At 43.1% G+C, this 25215-nt stretch overlaps 1 protein-coding gene across 3 annotated transcripts; it reads left to right on the forward strand.

The window, feature by feature from the left end:
• LOC121539423 (methionine aminopeptidase 1) lies at positions 1 to 24638 on the forward strand. 3 transcript variants are annotated; one of them, XM_041847914.2, is made up of 12 exons: positions 1 to 234; positions 1558 to 1609; positions 2071 to 2180; positions 2432 to 2492; positions 20557 to 20580; positions 21739 to 21830; positions 21934 to 22017; positions 22154 to 22292; positions 22829 to 22960; positions 23413 to 23556; positions 23977 to 24042; positions 24184 to 24638. In XM_041847914.2, exons 1-12 carry the CDS (start codon positions 13 to 15, stop codon positions 24348 to 24350), a joined length of 1293 nt encoding a protein of 430 aa, XP_041703848.1. In that variant the 5' UTR covers positions 1 to 12; the 3' UTR covers positions 24351 to 24638. The 3 variants fall into 3 exon arrangements, with proteins under 3 accessions (XP_041703848.1, XP_041703849.1, XP_041703850.1); XM_041847915.2 differs by having other exon boundaries at positions 20560 to 20580; XM_041847916.2 differs by lacking the exon at positions 20557 to 20580.
• Positions 24639 to 25215: the final 577 nt, after the last annotated feature.

A 25215-nucleotide genomic window follows, 5' to 3' on the forward strand; every position in this document is an offset into this window, starting at 1 on the left:
TTCTATCCGGTGATGTCCCTGCAAAAGGGAACACGTTATAGCTCCGGCTGGCGAGGTTTTCTCCAGCCGACAGACCGTCCACTCCCCCTCAGTCTCTACCCCTCTAGACTGCAGGCAGGCATGGCGGCTATCGAGGCACGGGAATGCGAAACAGAAGGTTGTAGCAGCGAGGCCAAACTTCAGTGTCCAACCTGTATCAAGCTCGGGATCCAAGGCTCATACTTCTGCTCTCAGGTAGCATTCGTTTTCTAATTCATTCAGTTTGAAAGGGGTCTGACATGATACACACAGCGGCCCAGCATCCTTCATCACGAGGTAGCTAGCGCTGACAAAGCTGCCCTGATTGAGTTTCCTCACACCCATTTAAGTAGCCTAGCATACGAAGCTAGCTAACTGCAAGCGTTTTCTGCTTAAACCCGTAGCTAAAAAACAATGGTTTGCAAACACATTATCTAGGAACTTTATTTGAAGCCAATAGCTAACATTATCCCCCTGTATGAAAAATGCTTGTTGATACGTTTATTGTAGTTTATGGGTATCCTAACTAGTTAGTTTAGCGCTAGTTAGCTAGCTACTAACGTTAGCGAACTAATTCGCTAGCGCTGTGTTTGTTAATCAGCATCAACTTTGAAGTCTAACAAGCTAACGTTAGTTGGGTAGTTAGCCTAGTTTTCTCATTGGCATTGGTTATTGCAATGAATTAAATGACTAGCTAGCTAACTGCTAAGCAAGCTAACTAGCTGAGGCATACTTTCTACAAGCTGATGTAGCCATGCTTATTCATTTGATTTCTCTGCTCCTGGTCTGGCTGTAGTAACCCACCTGTGGCTTGTTTGTCTGAAATGTTGACCTGCTTTTCACGATCACTTTTACCAATGGGTAAGAGTATGTAAACCACTGTCAATCATTGAAATTGCCAAGGGTACAAGGAAAGAAGGATGCAGGCCCCAGTTGCAGTTTAGCCAAATGTATTTATAATTAACCCATCTGTCTGTGGTTTAGCTGTGTGCCATTAAAGGTAAAAGGAAGTGTAACTAGTTTAAAACTTATCACAGTCTGGCAGCATAGGCCTAGATTCAGTTTTGGCAGAGACCGATTGGGGAGGTAGGGAGATCTGCTCTGACGTTCCATGCAGGCAGCTCTGTCAGAGCCTCTTTCCTACCCAGAGTCATGAGGCCAGCTGAAGTCGGTGGGATATTTTTACCCCACTGCTCTCTTACTATTCTAGTGGTCACTGGTCAAAAAATTAACTGAGCAGCAGAGATGTTAGTCATGGTCAACTGGCCATTGACCTAGTCTTGTAAGAAACTGGAAAGTGGTTTATGTAGCATGTGTGAAATTCAGAGCCCATTGATCTCTCTCCCTCTGCCTTTTTATAGTTTTGAGCAGGGATGCACAACTCCCAGTCCACAAACGATTAGAGGAATTGATTCTGCAATTGGTGCCAGTGAGAAACAAACAACCAGAAGATACTGCTGCCATTGATTGAGGTCACACACCCCTGATGTACGGAGTCTCATATGGATGTATCTCTCCTCTCTTTGTCCCCTCATTCAGGAGTGCTTCAAAGGGAGCTGGGCCACTCACAAGCAGATGCACAAAAAAGCAAGTATGTATCCTCCTCAGCAATATCCTATCGCACAAATCATTTTTCAAACATACCACAATGTCCCTTCATGGGCTTTCTGTCATTGTTCCCATTCTTACATGACCTATCATCTGAAGGCATAGAATATGTGAAAGCCCACATAAATGGCCAAGCTTTTCCATCCTCTAATTTTGATGGTGAAATAGAGCAATGGTGTAGCCATTCAAAATGGACGAGACACTGCAATCCGTACCAGCCATTAGAGCAGGTGCGGACAATCTGTGAGATTCGGTGAGTGTACAGGCTCCCCCCCAGCCAGGCAGCAATACACCGGATTCAACTAATCAATGTAAATGAAAGCACACTGGGCCCTCACAGGGTAAGCTTGCCCTAGAGTAGTCTAGTGTGTATGTGTGAACACCTAACTGATCTTTCAAAATGGTGTCAAATCAGATGTCCTATATTACATTCTGTTTTTGCAGAGGATGATAAGAACCAGGATGAGGCAAAGAACTGTGTGGAGAACGACACCAACACAGACCCATGGCCTGGCTACCGCTACACGGGAAAACTACGCCCTCACTACCCACTCGTAAGGCCACCTTTCTTGTACATTTCTAAATGGGGCTAATGTGCTGATAAGAGCTTTTTTTCTTAACTACCTAGTAGTCCAACATACGTCAACACAACATTATTTAATAGATGTAAGCCACACAAACTTTGTGTAAAGTTTACTCATTAGCCCCCGGGAGCTGTGTAATCATGTCTCTAAACTCTCGTCTTGTTGGTTCCTTCTGTGAGCTCCATGTAATCAATCTCTCCTGTCATTGGTTCCCCATGTAGACTCCCATGAGGCATGTCCCCGGTGACATTGAAAGACCTGACTATGCCGACCATCCACTAGGTAACGCTACTCCTCTTAGACCGCCTCCAGTTGCTTTTAAGTTTTAAGAAATCCTTTGCTGTCCATTTGAAAATCTTCTCAAAGCTAGTATTCTTTGTCATGAATTGTGTTGATATTGAAACATTACACTTTATCTGAGAAATGTACACTGTCAATACCCAGTACTGTACCCAGACAGGTATTGATGTTTCTATGTTTAACATCAGGTGACATCAGTCATAGAAAATGGGTTACTGCCCCAGCCCTAGATTCCATTAAAGCTGATTATTCATTATGTAACCTCTATCGCGAGGAGCCACTCCACAAGGTAACCATGTCACCTGACTGCTGATCAGCCACCAGGTAGCCATGGTTACAGTCTCTCCACTCATGGCACATTCATCCAAATGGCACGCCGGGACACGAGTGAGAATGTCACGTCAGTTGTTCGTGATCATCAGGGACCAGTTTTTCAAAAGTTATCTATCAGAATTTCTGCTATCGTATAGGATTAATTGCATAGAAATAGAATGAATAGACCGGGAGTCCCCATCCAAGTCAATGATTTGTCTGTTCTATTCATTCTATTTCTATGCATTTAATGGCTCTATTTGCTACAGATTTTCAATGTTCAAACATGGCATGAGTCGATTCCCATGCATCAATTTGCCTATGATCCCACAACCCTTCTAAAGATCCAACAGGTAATTTAATTTAGACTGTTACAACACCTGTGTATTTCTTTACTGAAGCTGCAGAGTCTGAGAGTAAGTAAGTAGTAGCCAGTGCACACTCGCACTGTGAATTCCACTTCAGTTTCTCTGGATGGCAAGGGGCTTGAACATTTTCCTCCATGGCCAAATGGAGGTAACCATGTAAACTTGGATGGATAGATAGACATGAGCTTGAATGGAATAGGAATCTGATTGGCATGTTGATACTGGCCAGCTACTGCATAACAAATTTCACTAACCATGTTATATGTCAGGGATGGGCAACTGGCGGCCCGCTGGCCCCCTTTTTGGTGGCCCGCGGAGAAATTACAAAAAAATGATTCATTTTTACACAAAAAAAACCCATATACACACACACATTTGGAACTCATTCAGGGTCTCAACTAACTCTTGAGTTATAGTAGAATACACAAGGTGTAATTTTGAAATGGTCTTGTGCATCAGCAGTTTTTCTCGTCAGTCACTGGCGGTCACTCAATTAGCCAATGTCAGCTAACAATAGGCTAATTTAACTTTACCGTCATTTCAAACGTAGCAATGTTTACTTTGGCCACTAGAGTGAGCTCCCCTATGGCTACTGAAGGATAATAAATTGTTGTAATAAGTACTCTTTACCAATCGGGTGAACTGTGCTAAACTAGAATGGACAAGCTGCAGGTAAAACACCTGCCAGCAAGCAAGTTGGCTCCAGCGATGAGTGAGTCATCATGAGCTCTAGCAATAGGAACATTTAGCATGAAAATCACATATTTCAACCATGTGAGACTGATTATCTGTCACTGAATTCAAAGGTAGACCACAATGTTTGGTGTGCTTGCAGAACGTATCTGTGATGAAAGATTAGAACCTCCGTCGCCACTACAACAGCAACCAGAGAGAAATATGGCAAGTACACTGGTGCTGCTAGTGCAGCCATCATTACAAATCTAAAAACCAAGATACACAAACATGTACAGTGCCTTGCAAAAGTATTAATCCCCCTTGGCGGTTTTCCTATTTTGTTGCATTAAAACCTGTAATTTAAATTGATTTTTATTTGGATTTAATGTAATGGACATACACAAAATAGTCCAAATTGGTGGAAAAAATAACTTATATATACACACACAGTGGGGAGAACAAGTATTTGATACACTGCTGATTTTGCAGGTTTTCCTACTTACAAAGCATGTAGAGGTCTGTAATTTTCATCATAGGTACACTTCAACTGTGAGAGACTGAATCTAAAACAAAAATCCAGAAAATCACATTGTATGACTTAAGTAATTAATTTGCATTTTATTGCATGACATAAGTATTTGATACATCAGAAAAGCAGAACTTAATATTTGGTACAGAAACCTTTGTTTGCAATTACAGAGATCATACGTTTCCTGTAGGTCTTGACCAGGTTTGCACACACTGCAGCAGGGATTTTGGCCCACTCCGCCATACAGACCTTCTCCAGATCCTTCAGGTTTAGGGGCTGTCGCTGGGCAATACGGACTTTCAGCTCCCTCCAAAGATTTTCTATTGGGTTCAGGTCTGGAGACTGGCTAGGCCACTCCAGGACCTTGAGATGCTTCTTACGGAGCCACTTCTTAGTTGCCCTGGCTGTGTGTTTTGGGTCGTTGTCATGCTGGAAGACCCAGCCACGACCCATCTTCAATGCTCTTACTGAGGGAAGGAGGTTGTTGGCCAAGATCTCGTGATACATGGCCCCATCCATCCTCCCCTCAATACGGTGCAGTCGTCCTGTCCCCTTTGCAGAAAAGCATCCCCAAAGAATGTTTCCACCTCCATGCTTCACGGTTGGGATGGTGTTCTTGGGGTTGTACTCATCCTTCTTCCTCCAAACACGGCGAGTGGAGTTTAGACCAAAAAGCTATATTTTTTTCTCATCAGACCACATGACCTTCTCCCATTCCTCCTCTGGATCATCCAGATGGTCATTGGCAAACTTCAGACGGGCCTGGACATGCGCTGGCTTGAGCAGGGGGACCTTGCGTGCGCTGCAGGATTTTAATCCATGACGGCGTAGTGTGTTACTAATGGTTTTCTTTGAGACTGTGGTCCCAACACTCTTCAGGTCATTGACCAGGTCCTGCCGTGTAGTTCTGGGCTGATCCCTCACCTTCCTCATGATCATTGATGCCCCACAAGGTGAGATCTTGCATGGAGCCCCAGACCGAGGGTGATTGACCGTCATCTTGAACTTCTTCCATTTTCTAATAATTGCGCCAACAGTTGTTGCCTTCTCACCAAGCTGCTTGCCTATTGTCCTGTAGCCCATCCTAGCCTTGTGCAGGTCTATAATTTTATCCCTGATGTCCTTACACAGCTCTCTGGTCTTGGCCATTGTAGAGAGGTTGGAGTCTGTTTGAGTGTGTGAACAGGTGTCTTTTATACAGGTAACGAGTTCAAACAGGTGCAGTTAATACAGGTAATGAGTGGAGAACAGGAGGGCTTCTAAAAGAAAAGAGTGTGTGAGAGCTGGAATTTTTACTGGTTGGTAGGTGATCAAATACTTATGTCATGCAATAAAATGCAAATTAATTACTTAAAAATCATACAATGTGATTTTCTGGATTTGTGTTTTAGATTCCGTCTCTCACAGTTGAAGTGTACCTATGATAAAAATGTCAGACCTCTACATGCTTTGTAAGTATGAAAACCTGCAAAATCGGCAGTGTATCAAATACTTGTTCTCCACACTGTATGTACACACACACACAACTGTTCTGAATGGCCCCAGAGTCTGCAACACCGCTAAGCAAGGGGCACCACCAAGCAAGCGGCACCATGAAGACCAAGGAGCTTTCCAAACAGGTCAGGGACAAAGTTGTGGAGAAGTACAGATCAGGGTTGGCTTATAAATTTTTTTATCAGAAACTTTGAACATCCCACAGAGCACCATTAAATCCATTTATTAAAAAATGGAAAGAATATGGCACCACAACAAACCGTCCAAGAGAGGGCCGCCCACCAAAACTCACGGACCAGGCAAGGAGGGCATTAATCAGAGAGGCAACAAAGAGACCAAAGATAACCCTGAACGAGCTGCAAAGCTCCACAGCGTAGCTTGGAGTATCTATCCATAGGACCACTTTAAGCCGTACACTCCACAGATCTGGGCTTTACGGAAGAGTGGCCAGAAAAAAGCCATTGCTTAAAGAAAAAAATAAGCAAACGTGTTTGGTGTTCGCCAAAAGGCATGTGTGAGACTCCCCAAACATATGGAAGAAGGTACTCTGGTCAGATGAGATCAGTTCACCTTCCAGCAGGACAATGACCCTAAGCATACTGCTAAAGCAACACTTGAGTGGTTTAAGGGAAAACATTTAAATGTCTTTGAATGGCCTAGTCAAAGCCCAGACCTCAATCCAATTAAGAATCTGTGTGTGGTATGACTTAAAGATTGCTGTACACTAGCGGAACCCATCCAATTTGAAGGAGCTGGAGCAGTTTTGCCTTGAAGAATGGGCATAAATCCCAGTGGCTAGACGTACCAAGCTTATAGAGACACCCCAAGAGACTTGCAGCTGTAATTGCTGCAAAAGGTGGCTCTACAAAGTTGACTTTTGGGGGTGAATAGTTATGCACGCTGTTCTTTTGTCTTATTTCTTGTTTTTCACAAGAAAAAATATTTTGCATCTTCAAAGTGGTAGGCATGTTGTTTAAATCAAAAGATACAAACCCCCCAAAAATCCATTTTAATTCCAGGTTGGAAGACAATAAAATAGGAAAAATGCCAAGGCGAATACTTTTGCAAGCCACTGTATTTTTATTTGAATTATTTTCACTTTTATTGAACTAGGCAAGTCGGTTAATAATAATAATAAGCCATTTAGCAGACGCTTTTATCCAAAGCGACTTAGTCATGCGTGCATTCATTTTATTTTTGTGTATGGGTGGTCCCGGGGCTCGAACCCACTACCTTGGCGTTACAAGCGCCGTGCTCTACCAGCTGAGCTACAGAGGACCACAAATTCTTATTTACAATGAGTGCCTACCCCGGCCGAACCCGGACGATGGGACTCCAAATCACGGCCGAATTGTGATCCTGCCTGTGATCGAACCAGGGTCTGTAGTGATGCCTCTAGCACTGAGATGCAGTGCCTTAGACCGCTGCGCCACTCGGGAGCCCAGAATAGACAATGTGGATAGAGTATGTAGTATATCTGAAGAATGTCGGATAGGATACGTACAGAAATGGTTAAATAGGATAGGCCTTGACTATCATACAGTGAGGGGGGAAAAAAGTATTTGATCCCCTGCTGATTTTGTACGTTTGCCCACTGACAAAGAAATGATCAGTCTATAATTTTAATGGTAGGTTTATTTGAACAGTGAGAGACAGAATAACAACAAAAAAATCCAGAAAAACGCATGTCAAAAATGTTAGAAATTGATTTGAATTTTAATGAGGGGAAATAAGTATTTGACCCCCTCTCAATCAGAAAGATTTCTGGCTCCCAGGTGTCTTTTTATACAGGTAACGAGCTGAGATTAGGAGCACACTCTTAAAGGGAGTGCTCCTAATCTCAGCTTGTTACCTGTATAAAAGACACCTGTCCACAGAAGCAATCAATCAATCAGATTCTAAATCAGATGTATATTTTTTCAGTGTATAAATAACTTAAACTGAAATGTCACATTTTACACATTTTATAATTGTAGGAAGCTCTCTGGAAAGAAGCTGAACTTCAGTCATGTCGTGGATGTTGTGACAAGTTTCCAACTTGATCCGATGAGCGAACAGATCTGTCAACCATCGAAGTTTGTGGCCTCCCTAGATGAGGTCGACGATGCATATGGTGATCTGCAACTTCACACAGGGATACGATGGATGAGCCGCGGTAAATGCCTGGAGAGGTTTTTTTCATTGCGCACATAGATCTCTCTGTTTTTGGAGGGGAGCATCAGTGTGGATACGAGTGGTTATTGTGAAAAATTGAGGGATATCAGCTTTCTCTCTGCTCTGACCTTTCTCAATGACATAACCCAGCATCTGAATGTCTTGAGTCTGAAGATGCAAGAATGAGATGTTTTTACGCCAATGTGAATGGGTTTCAGCGCAAACTCGAGCTGTTCAAAGACCACCTGTCATTAGATCTGCCAAATCCGGCCCACTTTCCCACATGTACCCTGACATCTCTGAATGCGAGAACACCATCCCCTTCAGCAGGTACACAGATGACATCACAACATTACAGGAGCAATTCAAAGATCGCTTTCAAGACTTCCACGATATGCAGCCTCGTATCCATCTGTTCACTGAACCAATCTCCTCCGTTGGGAATGAACAGCCCGCCGACTTGCAAATGGAGCTTTGCGAGTTGCAGGCCAACCCCTTCAATCAAAATGGAACGAGAGGGGGATTGAGTTTTGGAAACTGTTGCCCGAGTCCAGTTTCCCACACTTGAGAGAGGGAGCACATTTGCAAGAGCAGCTTTTCCACAATGAAACATCTGAAGTCAAAAGAGAAACCGACTCCCAAATAAAACACTATTCCATCTCACGCTTGTGGGATTTACAACCATCCCTCCCTTGTGCGTGCACCTGAGAGACCACAAGTGTCACATTTTAAAAGACAACTGATTACAAGTGGTTGTTGGTGCTTGTTGCATTTCTTTCTGTAACCTAACCCTCACTCCTCAAAGGGGAAAAATCAAATCTATGTCTCCTGCACCATAATGGGATATTAATTATTAAACAATGTTTGGGGTAGGGCAGGCTATAATCAGTGGTGGAAAATGTACCCAATTGTCGTACTTGAGTAAAAGTAAAGACTCCTTTTTCTACTTGAGTAATTTTCCATTAAAAGTGGAAGTCACCCAGTAAAATACTACTTGAGTAAAAGTCTAAAAATATTTGGTTAAGTATCAAAAGTAACAGTATTAATCATTTTAAATTCCGTATAATAAGCAAACCAGACGGCACGATTTTCTTGTTTTTTAATTTACGGATAGCCAGGGGCACACTCCAACACTCAGACATCATTTACAAAGTAAGCATTTGTTTAGTGAGTCCGCCAGATCAGATGCTGTAGGGATGACTAGGGATGTTCTCTTTAAGTGTGTGAATTGGACCATTTTCCTGTTCTGCTAAGCATTCAAAATGTAACGAGTACTTTTTGGTGTCAAGGGAAATGAATGGAGTAAAAAGTACATTTATTTTCTTTAGGAATGTAGTGAAGTAAAAGTGGTGAAATATAATTTTTTATTTAACTTTTATTTAACCAGGTAAGCCAGTTGAGTCATTTACAACTGCGACCTGGCCAAGATAAAGCAAAGCAGTGCGATTTAAAAACAACACAGAGTTACATATGGAATAATCAAAACGTACTGTTAAAAACACAATAGAAAATCTATATACAGTGTGTGTAAATGTAGTAAGTTCTGGAGGTAAGGCAATAAATAGGCCATAGTGCAAAATAATTACAATTTAGTATTAACACTGGAGTGATAGATGTGCAGAAGATGATGTGCAAATAGATATACTGGGGTGCAAATGAGCAAAATAAATAATAATATGGGGATGAGGTAGTTGGGTGGGCTAATTACAGATGTGCAGGTGCAGTGATCGGTAAGCTGCTCTGACAACTGATGCTTAAAGTTAGTGAGGGAGAGAAGTGTCTCCAGCTTCAGAGATATTTGCAGTTCGTTCCAGTCATTTGCAGCAGAGAACTGGAAGGAATGGCGGCCAAAGGAGGTGTTGGCTTTGGGGATGACCAGTGAGATGTACCTGCTGGAATGCATACTACGGGTGGGTATTGCTATGGTGACCAATGATCTAAGATAAGGCGGGATTTGCCTAGAAGTGATTTATAGATGACCTGGAGCATGAGCACGAGGGCATGTTTAGCAGCATGAGTGAAGGAGGCTTTGTTGCGAAATAGGAAGCCAATTCTAGATTTCACTTTGGATTGGAGATGCTTAATGTGAGTCTGGAAGGAGATTTTACGGTCTAACCAGACACCTAGGTATTTGTAGTTGTCCACATATTCTAAGTCAGAAGCGCCGAGAGCAGTGATTCTAGTCGGGCGGGTGGGTGCAAGAAGCGTTCGATTGAAGAGCATGCATTTAGTTTTACTAGTGTTTAAGAGCAGTTGGAGGCCACGGAAGGAGTGTTGTATGGCATTGAAGCTCGTTTGGAGGTTTGTTAACGGTGTCCAGTGAAGGGCCAGATGTATACAAAATGGTGTCGTCTGCGTAGAGGTGGATCTGAGAGTCACCAGCAGCAAAAGCGATATCATTGATATACACAGAGAATAGAGTCGGCCCGAGAATTGAACCCTGTGGCACCCCCAGACACTGCCAGAGGTCCAGAAAACAGGCCCTCCGATTTGACACATTGAACTCTATCTGAGAAGTAGTTGGTGAACCAGGCGAGGCAGTCATTTGAGAAACCAAGGCTATTTAGTCTGCCAATAAGAATGCGGTGGTTGACAGAGTCAAAAGCCTTGGCCAGGTCGATGAAGACGGCTGCACAGTACTGTCTTTTATCGATCGCGGTTATTATATCGTTTAGGACCTTGAGAGTGGCTGAGGTACGCTCATGACCAGATTGCATAGCGGAGAAGGTACGGTGGGATTCGAAACGGTCAGTGATCTGTTTTAACTAGGCTTTCAAATACTTTCGAAAAGCAGGGCAGGATGGATATAGGTTTGTAACAGTTTGGATCTAGCGTGTCACCCCCTTTGAAGAGGGGGATGACTGCGGCAGCTTTCCAATCTCTGGGGATCTCAGACGATACGAAAGAGAGGTTGAACAGGCTAGTAATAGGGGTTGCGACAATTTCGGCGGCTAATTTGAGAAAGAAAGGGTCCAGATTGTCTAGCCCAGCTGATTTGTAGGGGTCCAGATTTAGCAGCTCTTTCAGGACATCAGCTATCTGAATTTGGGTGAAGGAGAAGTGGGGGGGGCATGGGCAAGTTGCAGCGGAGGGTGCAGATCTGGTGGCCGGGGTAGGGGTAGCCAGGTGGAAAGCATGGCCAGACGTAGCAAAATGCTTGTTGAAATTCTCGATTATCGTAGATTTATCGGTGGTGACAGGAGGTGCTCTTATTCTCCATGGACTTTAATGTCCCAAAACTTTTTGGAGTTAGTGCTACAGGATGCACATTTCTGTTTGAAAAAGCTAGCCTTTGCTTTCCTAACTGATTGTGTATATTGGTTCCTGACTTCCCTGAAAAGTTGCATATCGCAGGGGCTGTTCGATGCTAATGCAGTACGCCACAGGATGTTTTTGTGCTGATCAAGTGCAGTCAAGTCTGAGGAGAACCAGGGGCTATATCTGTTCTTAGTTCTGCATTTTTTTTAATGGGGCATGCTCGTTTAAGATGGAGAGGAAATAACTTTTGAAGAACATCCAGGCATCCTCTACTGACAGAATGAGGTCAATATAGTTTAGAGGGTAAATTAGTCAGGACGATATCTATGAGGGTACCCATGTTTACGGATTTATGGTTGTACCTGGTAGGTTCCTTGATAATTTGTATTAGATTGAGAGCATCTAGTTTAGATTGTAGGACGGCCGGGGTGTTAAGCATATCCCAGTTTAGGTCACCAAGCAGTACGAACTCTGAGGATAGATGGGGGGCAAGCAATTCACATATGGTGTCCAGGGCACAACTGGGGGCTGAGGGGGGTCTGTAACAAGCGGCAACAGTGAGAGACTTATTTCTGGAAAGGTGGATTTTTAGAAGTAGAAGCTCAAACTGTTTGGGCACAGACCTGGATAGTATGATAGAGCTCTGCAGGCTATCTCTACAGTAGATTGCAACTCCACCCCCTTTGGCAGTTCTATCTAGATGGAAAATGTTGTAGTTTGGAATGGAAATGTCAATTTTTGGTGGCCTTCCTAAGCCAAGATTCAGACACTGCTAGAACATCAGGGTTGGCAGTGTGTGCTAACGCAGTGAATAACTAAAACTTGGGGAGGAGACTTCTGATGTTGACATGCCAGAAACCAAGGCTGTTACGGTTACAGAAGTCAACAAATGATAGCGCCTGGGGGGTAGGCGTGATACTGGGGGCTACAGGGCCTGGGTTAACCTCTACCTCACCAGAGGAGGAATAGAATAAGGATACGGCTAAAGGCTTTAAGAACTGGTCTTCTAGTGCGTTGGGTACAGAGAAAGGGGGCAGATTTCCGGACGTTGTAGAATAGATTCAGGGCATTATGTACAGACAACGATATGGAAGGATATGAGTACAGTGGAGGTACACCTAAGCATTGGGTAACTATGAAAGAGAGGGCATCACTGGAGGTACCGATTGAGCCGGTGTATGGGGGGTGGGACAAAGGAGATCTCTGAGGCTGGTTGAGCTGAACTTGGGGCTCTACAGTGAAATTGTATAATAAGAACTAACCCAAACAGCAATAGGCTAGGCATATTGACTTGGGAGAGAGGCATAACGCAATCATAGGTGTTATTCGAGAGGGCTAAAACAACATCTGGTAATGGCGACTAAAGTTTGGGCTAAGGCTAAACAGATAAACAAGATTGGGTACCGTGTAAAGGAACAGTCCAGCAGGCATTAGCTGAGTGATCATAAGGTCAAGTGAACAGCACTAAGTAAGTCCGGGAGCAGATCGTAGGCTGCTAAAGCACAGGCGAGCAGGAGGCACGGCTGTTGATTGCGCGTGCTAGCGGGCCAGGGCTAGCAGATGGATCTTCGTGGTCGTCGCAACGGGAAGCCTGTTGAAACCACATCAGACGATTACGTTTTTAAGCCCTAGATTTCTAATCCCTTGATATTATTGTTGGCCATAATAAATAGATATGCTGATAGTGGACCTTATTTTACTCTTATTGACAGTTAATACTTTGAGAAATAGCCATTATTTACTATTTTACACCTAGAGTTACTATACATGAGTTTAACCCATTTTATAAATATTTACCTGGAGCTAACCCAGCACATAGCACTACTGGGTGATCTGAAAAGTCATATAATACTTTCAGCAAAAATGTTTATTTTCAATTTACAATCTGTAGAAACAATGAGAATAGAAAGGTTCAAAACGTTTGTGAAACATCACAGCACAGTTGAAAAATATATGGCAAATAGAAATCCAATATGGATGGTGTTAAGAGATAGATGGGAGGGGTTGACTGGAGCTCAAGGTTGGGACTAATAACAAGATGACTAATGGAAAACGTATATAGTAGGGGTGTAACGATCCATCTACTACATCGATGTATCGATTTATATTCCTATGATCCAACTACATCGATCTGTGCTCGGCGAGTTGGCCTTTTGGACAACATATATCGATCTAACATCGTTTTAAAATGTAATAAATCGATTTGTATCGATACTAGGAAATAACCCATTGGATTTAAGCACGTCAGACTTTATATGGATGTTTTTTCTTAGCACTTTTAATGATAAAGGCTTTAAACATTACTCGATTCAGTCTGCCTATCCGTGACGTCATCGCGCCAGCAGCAGCGCAAAGGCGCCAAGACAACAAAACATAGCATGCCGGACGACAGAGGAGAAGCCGACGAGCGAGAAATTATCAAGCCACCATTGCGGTCCTTACAAGAAACAGGAATCTAGGAAACTTCACCTGCACTGTCCAGTATCCAGGTATTTATTTCAGTCACACTGGTTGAATTTTTGGCTAAAAGGTTACTGAATCGATTTCAAGTCACTGAATCGTTTCGGATCGTTCTAAATGAACCAATATCGTCCTTGAATCGTATCGACAACCACGAATCGTGATACAAATCAAATCGTTGTTAAAACGAATCGTTACACCCCTAGTATATAGGTTATAGGTTAAGAACTTTTGTGAAAGAGCACAGTTGGAAAGATATGGCAAATAGAAATCAAACTGGATGGACATCAGAAATAGATGGGAGGTTTGAGGGTAGAGTAAAAACAGGAGTAAAAACAAACAAAATAGAACTATTGTGAAATAGACTGTCCATAAAATGTATATAGTATGTATAAGCTGGAAGTAGAGGCCTAAGCGTTGTTGTTTACTCCAATTAGGAGAAATTAGAAATTAATAAGGGAAAAAAATATATATATATTTTTTTACATCAGTTGAAAACATGTTTTGGTATGGATGTGGGTACGCAGACCCGCGAGCCACTGCGGCCCCTCATGATGCGTTCAGATTTTGTGGCCCCCACCCCATCAAAGTTGCCCATCCCTGTTATATGTGAATGAATACCCATACTCATAACCCATTTCACATGAGTCACACCCCCTGTTCTGATGTTCTCTATACTATTGTCTTGGCAAAATTAAAAAGTAACCTCTTTCTACTGTTCCACTTTTCTAAATGAGAAAATTCTGGACCTAATATGTCTTGGCTGGGTTAAATATAACCATAAGCAGCACATCCAGAAATATTTGAATATTTTAACTGTCGATTTGCTTTGCTGTCCTTGCCCAGCATTGATCACTAGACTGGCAAGTCTGCCACAGTGCTGTTAATTGTTAATTGCATCCGATCTATTCCTGAGTCTAGTCTACACAGTGTGAACCTGGCTAGTGAGATGGTTTGCTCAATAGCAGAGGTGATCTACCCCTAGGCTTTTTATGTTTGTTCAGAGAACAAACAGCCCGTTGTTGAACTGGAATTCAGTATTGCACACACTATCTCTGCAAACAGGTTAACAGGATGAATTCATCTGTGTCGGTTAGAGTAGATGCAGGGGTTAAAGGTCTGTCACTACGACAGATTTCCATTATATGTATTCTGGAGAGGTGGTTTTGGAGATGACACAGCCTAATACAGAAGCATGTTTGTTGTGCAAAATACAGTGCCTTCAGAAAGTATTCAGACCCCTTGACTTTGTCCACATTTTGTTACGCTACAGCCTTATTCTAAAGTTGATTAAATCGTTTTCCCCCCCTCATCAATCTATACACAATACCCCATAATGACAAATCAAAAATGGGTATTTAGAAATGTTAGCAAATGTATAAAATAAAAACTGAAATAGAACATTTACATAAGTATTCAGACCCTTTACTCAGTACTTTGAAGCACCTTTTGGCAGTGGTTACAGCCTCGAGGCTTCTTGGGCATGACGCTACAAGCTTGGCACACCTGTATTTGGGGAGTTTCTCCCATTCTTCTCTGCAGATCCTGTCAAGCTCTGTCAGGTTGGATGGTGCGTCGCTGCACAGCTATTTTCAGGTCTCTCCAGAGACGTTCGATCGGGTTGAAGTCCGGGCTCTGGCTGGGCCACTCCAGGACATTCAGAGACTTGTCCCGAAGCCACTCCTGCGTTGTGTTGGCTGTAGGTTTAGGGTCGTTGTCCTGTTGGAAGGTGAACCTTCACCCCAGTCTGAGGTCCTGAGCGCTCTGGAGCAGGTTTCATCAAGGATCTCTCTGTATTTTATTTTTTTTCTACTCTCAACCTCTCCGATCATTTTCATGATGTCCATCCGGTTTGCTTCTATATGCCATATATTTCTAACTGTGCTCTTTCACAAAAGTTCTCAATCTACAACCTATATACTTATTATGGACACATTATGCTTACATTATTAGTTATTAGTCCCATCCTTCAACTCCATTCAACACCTCCCATCTATCTCTTAACACCATCCATATAGGACTTCTATTTGCCATATATTTTTCAATTGTACTGTGATGTCTTACAAAAGTTCTGAACCTTTCTATTCTCATTATTTTCAATTTACGATCTGTCCTCCGAATTCATATTCATTATATAAATAGGCCTGTTTAATTTTGTCTGGCTTGCCGTTCCAAATAAAATGGAATACTTTTTTCTCATATAATTTAAAAAACTGTTTGCTAGGCGTAGGCAAGACCATAAGCAAATAGGTAAACTGGGATAATACTAAAGAGTTAATCAGGGTGATTTTTCCACAAATTGACAGGGATTTACCTTTCCATGGTAGCAAGATCTTATCTATTTTTGCTAACTTTCTATAAAAAAATGTATTGGAGTGAGATCATTTATTTCCTTTGGGATATGTATTCAGAGTATATCCACATTACCATCAGACCTTTTTATTGGTCAACTACATGGTAATGTAAAAATTGTATTTTTTAGTGATCCAATACGTAATATAGTACATTTGTCAAAATTTGGTTGTAATCCAGAGGTTAGAAAGTGTATCTAGATCATCTGAGGCTGTGGAGGGATTCAAGTTGTGGATTTAAAAGATTACATGAATCATCAGCGTACAATGACACCTTTTTGTTTTTAACCCCTGGATTTCTAATCCCTTGATATTATTGTTGGATCTGATTTTAATAGCTAACATCTTGATGGCCATAATAAATAGAAATGCCGATAGTGGACAACCTTGTTTAACTTCTCTTGACAGTTTAAAACTTTCTGAGAATTAGCCATTATTTACTATTTTACACCTAGGGTTACTATACATGATTTTGACCCATTTTATAAGAGGTTCTCCAAAATTGAAATGCTGCAGGCATTTATATACACTGCTCAAAAAACTAAAGGGAACACTTAAACAACACAATGTAACTCCAGGTCAATCACACTTCTGTGAAATCAAACTGTCCACTTAGGAAGCAACACTGATTGACAATACATTTCACATGCTGTTGTGCAAATGGAATAGACAACAGGTGGAAATTATAGGCAATTAGCAAGACACCTCCAATAAAGGACTGGTTTTGCAGGTGGTGACCACAGACCACTTCTCAGTTCCTATGCTTCCTGGCTGATGTTTTGGTCACTTTTGAATGCTGGCGGTGCTTTCACTCTAGTGGTAGCATGAGACGGAGTCTACAACCCACACAAGTGGCTCAGGTAGTGCAGCTCATCCAGGATGGCACATCAATGCGAGCTGTGGCAAGAAGGTTTGCTGTGTCTGTCAGCGTAGTGTCCAAAGCATGGAGGCGCTACCAGGAGACAGGCCAGTACATCAGGAGACGTGGAGGAGGCCGTAGGAGGGCAACAACCCAGCAGCAGGACTGCTACCTCCGCCTTTGTGCAAGTAGGAGCAGGAGGAGCACTACCAGAGCCCTGCAAAATGACCTCCAGCAGGCCACAAATGTGCATGTGTCTGCTCAAACGGTCAGAAACAGACTCCATGAGGGTGGTATGAGGGCCCGACGTCCACAGGTGGGGGTTGTGCTTACAGCCCAACACCGTGCAGGATGTTTGGCATTTGCCAGAGAACACCAAGATTGGCAAATTCGCCACTGGCGCCCTGTGCTCTTCACAGATGAAAGCAGGTTCACACTGAGCACGTGACAGACGTGACAGAGTCTGGAGACGCCGTGGAGAACGTTCTGCTGCCTGCAACATCCTCCAGCATGACCGGTTTGGCGGTGGGTCAGTCATGGTGTGGGGTGGCATTTCTTTGGGGGCCGCACAGCCCTCCATGTGCTCGCCAGAGGTAGCCTGACTGCCATTAGGTACCGAGATGAGATCCTCAGACCCCTTGTGAGACCATATGCTGGTGCGGTTGGCCCTGGGTTCCTCCTAATGCAAGACAATGCTAGACCTCATGTGGCTGGAGTGTGTCAGCAGTTCCTGCAAGAGGAAGGCGTTGATGCTATGGACCGCCCGTTCCCCAGACCTGAATCCAATTGAGCACATCTGGGACATCATGTCTCGCTCCATCCACCAACGCCACGTTGCACCACAGACTGTCCAGGAGTTGGCGGATGCTTTAGTCCAGGTCTGGGAGGAGATCCCTCAGGAAACCATCCGCCACCTCATCAGGAGCATGCCCAGGCGTTGTAGGGAGGTCATACAGGCACGTGGAGGCCACAAACACTACTGAGCCTCATTTTGACTTGTTTTAAGGACATTACATCAAAGTTGGATCAGCCTGTAGTGTGGTTTTCCACTTGAGGGTGACCCCAAATCCAGACCTCCATCGGTTGATAAATTTGATTTCCATTGATAATTTTTGTGTGATTTTGTTGTCAGCACATTCAACTATGTAAAGAAAAAAGTATTTAATAAGATTATTTCATTCAGATCTAGGATGTGTTATTTTAGTGTTCCCTTTATTTTTTTGAGCAGTGTATAAACCCCAGTCGTACTTTATCAAATGCCTTTTCGAAGTCTGCTATGAATAGCAGGCCTGGTTTCCCAGATTTTCCATAGTGTTCTATTGTTTCCAGTACTTGCCTTATATTATCTCCAATGTATCTTCCATGTAAAAACACTGTCTTATTAGAATGAATAATGTCTGACAATACCTTTTTTTATTCTATGCGCTATACATTTTTGCTAGAATTTTTGCATCACAGCACTGAAGTGTAAGGGGCCTCCAATTTTTTTTATGGACTGTATCTTTATATTTTCCACTTGTATCCTGTTTCAGTAATAATGAAATCAGACCACCTTCTTGAGTGTCTGATAATCTACCATCTCTCTGTACTTTGCTCCATTCATCTTTGCCTCGATCCTGACTAGTCTCCCAGTCCCTGCCACTGAAAAACATCCCCACAGCATGACGCTGCCACCACCATTCTTCACTGTAGGGATGGTGCCAGGCCAAAGAGTTCAATATTGGTTTCATAAGACCAGAGAATCTTGTTTCTCATGATCTGAGTCTTTAGGTGCCTTTTGGCTAACTCCAAGCAGACTGTCATGTGCCTTCTTACTGAGGGGTGGCTTCCGTCTTGCCACTCTACCATAAAGGCCTGATTGGTGGAGTGCTGCAGAGATGGTTGTCCTTCTGGAAGATTCTCCCATCTCCACAGAGGAACTCTAGAGCTCTGTCAGAGTGACCATCGGGTTCTTGGTCACCTCCCTGACCAAGGCCCTTCTCCCCCGATTGCTCAGTTTGGCCGGGCAGCTAGCTCTAGGAGGAGTATTGGTGGTTCCAAACTTCTTCCATTTAAGAATGATGGAGGCCACTGTTCTTGGGGACCTTCAATGCTGTTTTGGTACCCTTCTCCAGTTCTGTGCCTCGACACAATCCTGTCTTGGAGCTCTACGGACAATTCCTTCGATCTCATGGCTTGGTTTTTGCTCTTACATGCACTGTCAACTGTGGGACCTTTTATAGACAGGTGTGTGTGTGTGTGTGCCTTTCCAAATCATGTCCATTCAATTGAATTTGCCACAGGTGGACTCCAATCAAATTGTAGAAACATCTCAAGGATGATCAATGGAAACACAATGCACCCGAGCTCAATTTCGAGTCTCTTAGGAAAGGGTCTGATTTACATAGTAGCTATAAAATGTACATAGGCTGAAGCATGGGGTTTGTCCATCTGCATTTACCCCATTGGACACATTAGTAGGTCGTTAACGATTGTCAGACGTTTTGGCTCTTCAGTGTGAAGGGGTCTATGTCTGCCGACTTTAAGTACCGCTATGTGCGGTTGTAGGCTCCGACAGTTCTGTCTGATTTTTATTTTCTTTATCGTTTGGCTGGTGTTACGAGCCGATCCTGGTGACTGACCAATAGAAACACGGCTGGCACTGAGTATGCACACAATAATACGATTATTGTGAATAGTCAGATTTAATATAATAGTTTGATTTAAATGTTTACATGCTGTGCAAGAACGATTTCCCGACTAGGCTTGTTTACATGACACATCTGAAATCATTTTGATAAATGCCCAAAATTGCCAATCAAAATAAATGACCATGTTATTTTGGGGAAGCCTATTGCAGAATGTGACGCAGCCTTTCAAGGCAATTGCAGAATGTGACTGCAAATCATACAATCTGGCCAGGTTAATATCAAGATTTTAATTTGGTAATGTCGTGTGATAATCGTAAAAGACTGGATCTGACGTACAGTCTGCAAAGGCCTTAAGCAAGGGGACTGGAATTGGCCAAACTCGCAGTTTAATACATGTACAAAATTATCCTCTTTCCCTAAAAGCATGATGGTCATGACTTTCTTAATGAAAGGGGAGGTTAACTTGGCCGCAGACAATCGATTTGAGATCGACTTAAGTTTCAGTCATGGGATTTATTTTTGCTTTAACCCCCGAGTTAAATGGCTGTTGTAGATAGTTGTAGCAGTCTGTCTTTTTGCTAGTTTCTTAGCAAGGTTTTGGTCAATATCACTTGAACTCTGTCAATTATGAAATTAATTCCTTTAATTTATCCTTAATTGAAATGAAATTGACTCCACCTCAGTGCATTAGACTAGTAAACCTTACCATAGAATACATTGTTACCTTCTGTAGACAAACTGTAGCTTTAACATTGGGATTCCTGTATACATTTGCTACCCTCTGAAAGAAGCTTATTCATCTTTGTTGATGCCACAGTCATTCCCACTTTGTTTGCGTGTGGCTATGTATGCAAGCGCTTGTGAGTGTTTGAGAGGAAGTGTGCATGTGTATTTGCGCTCGCGTGATTGAGTGTGAGAGGCTGGTGTCTGAAGCTCTTTTCTACTCATCACTTCAGCAGCAGAAGTGGGTCTTATGGCAGGTACGTCCTACTCCACAACCCCACCCACCCCCCATCCCCCATCCCACGCCCAGTTGTCTGTTTACTGTCGCTCCTCTTATTGTGTAACTCTTTTGTTTATTTCGTATGTCTCAATTGGTGAACACCCGGCAGGAAACGAAAGCATGGCCCCACATATTTTTGCATGGCGTTCTTTTCATATTTTGCTGCAGTAGAGCTATGATCTGTATTGTATCGTAGTGCTGTGGGTGTTGTACAGTAGTCATGTCGTCTCATAAGTGGTTGATCAACTGACTGATGTGGTTGTGGCCCATGCGTCAGTGATGTTGCCTACACTGATTATGAAGCTCATATCAATGCTGTGGTCTATACATTGTATGTAAACATTGTTTGGTTTTGTGATCTCATAACCAGATAACTGTACAATAAGAATGTCATTCCAATGAAAATAGTCTATTAAACTATGTGGCTCAACCATAACTGTATGCCTATGTCAATACAAAGGCCCCCATAGTACAGAATTATGTAGATCTGAAATATTTGCACATGAGTAAATAATATAGAGAAAATTCCACTCAGCTGGAAGACGGGGATCCTTTCAGCTCTGCAGATGTCTAATATAGGCGGTAGAGGTTGATTTGGAACTAGCTTCAGGAGGTCTGCAGAGCGACATGATCATGCCTCTTGGTCGACTTGTGTAGGACTACATCTTCGTGACGTGCGGTGATGTGTTCTATTCATTTTCTTTAATATAGCCAGGTTAGGTGAAGACGTTTGGTGTCTACTTTAATTTGATGTAGTGAATCTATTCTGTGAGGATGTGGGCTTCTAAGTAAAGCTAGGGACACATTGTATCATAAGAAGGATGTGACAATGGATGAAGGTAGTACTATACTATGGTCAGTACTCTACATTAAGCTCTTTCCAGTAGCAAGGAGGTTGATATAGTGGCAATGTGGTGTGCGCTTTGGAGTGTAATGACACTAAGTAGTTATGTTTGAGCAGATGCAAGAGGTGGTTGAGTCAGTCCACCGTGGCAGTCAGTTTTGAGTGAAAGTGACGTTCTTTGACTCAGTTTGATGGAAGGCTGATCAGGGTGTGTTTGGTGTGTATGGATGGAATAGTGATGTTAAAATGAAGCCTGTATGCCTATTCTTCTCCCTTTGCTTTAAAAAAAAGGCATGTCTGAGTCGGAACAGTCTTTGAAGGGCACTTCACAGATCAAGATCCTTTCTGCCGAAGACATTGAGGGCATGACAGTTGTGTGTAAGGTAAATTGTTCAATTGCTTTGTAACCTTTCTCCATTGACGTTATTAACTGTTTAAAAAAACAGTGGTTTGAAATGTAAAGACAATATTTCTGTATTTTTGTAGCTGGCCCGAGAGGTGCTCGACATCGCCGCCCTGATGGTAAAACCTGGCATGACCACGGAGGAGATTGACCACACTGTGCACCTGGTAAAGATGCTGGCCTCCTTTACCCCTCTCCCATCCACTCGCTTTCTCCTCTCGCTCTCTTCCTTTCTCACTCTATTCTCCTCTCTCCCTCGTCTTGATCGTTGATGTGTAAGTACTTTATTCTTCCTCCCTCCAGGCCTGCACAGCCAGAAACTGTTACCCCTCCCCTCTCAACTACTACAACTTCCCCAAGTCCTGCTGCACGTCAGTCAACGAGGTCATCTGCCACGGCATCCCAGACAGGAGACCTCTGGTGGATGGGGATATCCTCAACGGTAGGCTTCCCAGGAGGAATCTCCATAGTGTCAAGTGACTTCTTTTCCTCATATCACTCTCAATCTTTACTGATGTGAATGGACTGGGCAGGTGAAAAGCAAATCCCTAGTTGGCATCCTCCATATGCTTTCACCTAATGTATATGCTATTATCAGATCATTGAGTATGATGGGGTTTCACTAGGAGATACAGCCACCTTAGACTATTGAGATGCACATGGAGAATGGGCTAGTTTCCATTCGACAGACTGCCAAAGACTTCTTGCTCACAGCATGGTTTGACAAGATAAATTGTTTTATTAGTATTCAGCAACAGTCTATAGGACTTCAGCCAAAATGTAGCCTGTGTCCTATATATTTCTGCGAAGGACTCCTCAGAAGAGACAGATCCAATCAGAGACACTGCCAAAAACCTGACTTACAGCATGGTTTAACAAGACAAATGCTCTCATTTAGCGTTCAGCTTTGCCATTTTGCTCCCTAGCGTGTGTGTATTTCTGCTAATGTTCGGCATCTCTTTCCCTCCTCCTTTGCAGTGGATATTACTGTGTACCACAATGGATTTCATGGAGACCTCAACGAGACCTTCTTCGTTGGAGAGGCAGATGAAGGGGCGAAAAAACTTGTCCAGACCACCTTTGAATGCCTTATGCAAGCCATCGACTCCGGTAGGATCTCTTACCTGATGCCAGATAATCATAATGATGAACTTGATTTCTTTAACAATTAGGTCACTATCTCAAAGTTAAAGGGGCAATCAGCTGTTGCTACATCCATTTTTGGACTCATAAATGAATGGTATGTACCCATTTGATTCTTGAAGTATAGAACTTATAAATGCCAAATTAGCTTATTAGTTCAACTGCCGTACCCCATCAGAACCCAAAATATAAGCTTGTTTTACACCGATGTTTGTAAACAAACACTATATAGCCTCAAAACATGGTTAAAACTATAATTTTGATATCAATGATGGTCAGTCCTTGCATCCATAGTTCTGTCTATGAATTTGAGTGGTTACTTTTCTCCAGCCCCATCCCTCAGCTTTTTACAGAAACGGGTGGGGAGAACGCTTTGTTTCAACTGCTGAATGCCGCTTTAATGTTTCCCCCCTTTCTAGTGAAGCCAGGTATCCGCTACAGGGAGCTTGGTAACATCATCCAGAAACATGCCCAGGCTAATGGCTTCTCTGTGGTGCGGAGCTACTGTGGCCACGGCATCCACAAACTGTTCCACACTGCCCCTAACGTGCCACACTATGCCAGTGAGTAACACTACCTCTTAGGGCCGGGATGGTACCTATATTGCGATACTCGTTAGTATCGTGGCAAGGAAACAAAACACGAAGTGGATTTAACTTGTTTAGTAAAACAGCCCTAATGTTGGAAACAAACAATTATGTCGTAATCATTTATTTAGTCACATTTATTTATTTTCCAAGCTATAGCACGCTATTTTACATACAGCAGGTTTTTAAAGGACCAAAGAATTGGGTCTGTTTTTTTGTTTTCATTTTTACCATATTAATATACTTGTATCGTTCCGGCCCTACTCCCTCTCCTTCCACCAATACGCTTGTGAAATTGACATCCTATTCTCAGATAACATAGTAGCCTACTTTATCAATCGAAAGGTGATTTGGGGGATGATGTATAAAGCAGTGCGTTTCCTCTTTCCTTTGCAGAAAACAAAGCAGTCGGAGTGATGAAGCCTGGCCATGTATTCACCATCGAACCCATGATCTGTGAAGGTAAGGGCCCTCTGAGACATGACCACAGATTTGGGGTGTAATATTGTGTGTAATTAGTTGGTAATTATATACCTATGTGTAAAACTACCTGTGTGTTTAAAACTGTATACCTGTGTGTGTGTGTGTGTGTGTTCTGCGTAGGTGGTTGGCAGGACGAGACGTGGCCTGATGGCTGGACAGCAGTGACCCGGGACGGAAAGCGTTCTGCCCAGTTTGAGCACACCCTCCTGGTGACTGAGACGGGCTGTGACATTCTGACGCGCCGGCTGGATGACAACGGACGTCCCCACTTCCTGAACCAAATCTAAACTGGGGGGGGGGGGTACAGCCACAAATGGACTGTCTCACGGGACGCTTTCTCTTTTGCACCCCCGTCGTATCACACACACAAACACACACACACCTCTAACCTGAGGCACCACACCCCCTGGAGGCCCGCCTGCCCGCCCGCCGTGGCCCAGCTCTCACTGTTCAACGAATTTAGTGTCTTTCTCCAAAATTAACGGAAAGTACTTGAATACATCTATCAACTGTGTGGATTGTTTTATCTAGGCTGTTTAAAAAATAAAAATAAAAATAACTGTCTCATCAGGAAATGAATAGGAATAAGAGAAGGGAAGTGTATTCATGAAATGTGGCTTTGCGCAGTTGCAGGTTGAATTCTTACTTTGATTGTGAGCTTGGATTCTGTTGATGTGTATAACTGCAGAGGTATGGAAGGGATCAGGCTTTAGTTTGACCCCATGACTTCTAGACATGTGCCACCGTACTGTGTTGCTTAATTGATAGCAAGGCAGCCGGGCTCCTATTGACCGGCCAGATGTGGCCAGGGAAGGGGAGCGGTTCAGCTCAACTGTAGTGTTCTGTTAAGGTGTGTAGTGCAGGTCTATTCAAACCCGGGCCCTGAGGTCTGCAGCACTGCTGGTTTTCTTTTTTCTCTGGTAGTGAACTAGTTGGTTAATGTTTATTGATTTGACCAGAGTTCCTCACCTGACATCCCCAGGTCTGCTTTGAATCGGGATGAAAGTTGACAGTGCTACGAACCCTGAGGTCTGGATTGAAATTGGCCTGGTGTAGCGCGTTGAGCCTTAATCTTTGTGAATTAAGAATAAGCATGCTGGATAATGTCCAGGCAGCATGTGTCCATTATTCCTCAGTCCAGTCAATCGCTAT

The sequence above is a fragment of the Coregonus clupeaformis genome, chromosome 25 (assembly GCF_020615455.1).
Source record: "Coregonus clupeaformis isolate EN_2021a chromosome 25, ASM2061545v1, whole genome shotgun sequence".
Taxonomy (NCBI): Eukaryota; Metazoa; Chordata; class Actinopteri; order Salmoniformes; family Salmonidae; genus Coregonus; species Coregonus clupeaformis.

Bases quoted from the DNA above. Each gene is read 5' to 3' on its own strand.
- LOC121539423 (XM_041847914.2), top strand. From the start codon at position 13: ATGTCCCTGCAAAAGGGAACACGTTATAGCTCCGGCTGGCGAGGTTTT. The intron at 20,581-21,738 runs GTACGTCCTACT...TTTAAAAAAAAG, and splicing joins AGAAGTGGGTCTTATGGCAG to GCATGTCTGAGTCGGAACAG. The intron at 21,831-21,933 runs GTAAATTGTTCA...GTATTTTTGTAG, and splicing joins GCATGACAGTTGTGTGTAAG to CTGGCCCGAGAGGTGCTCGA.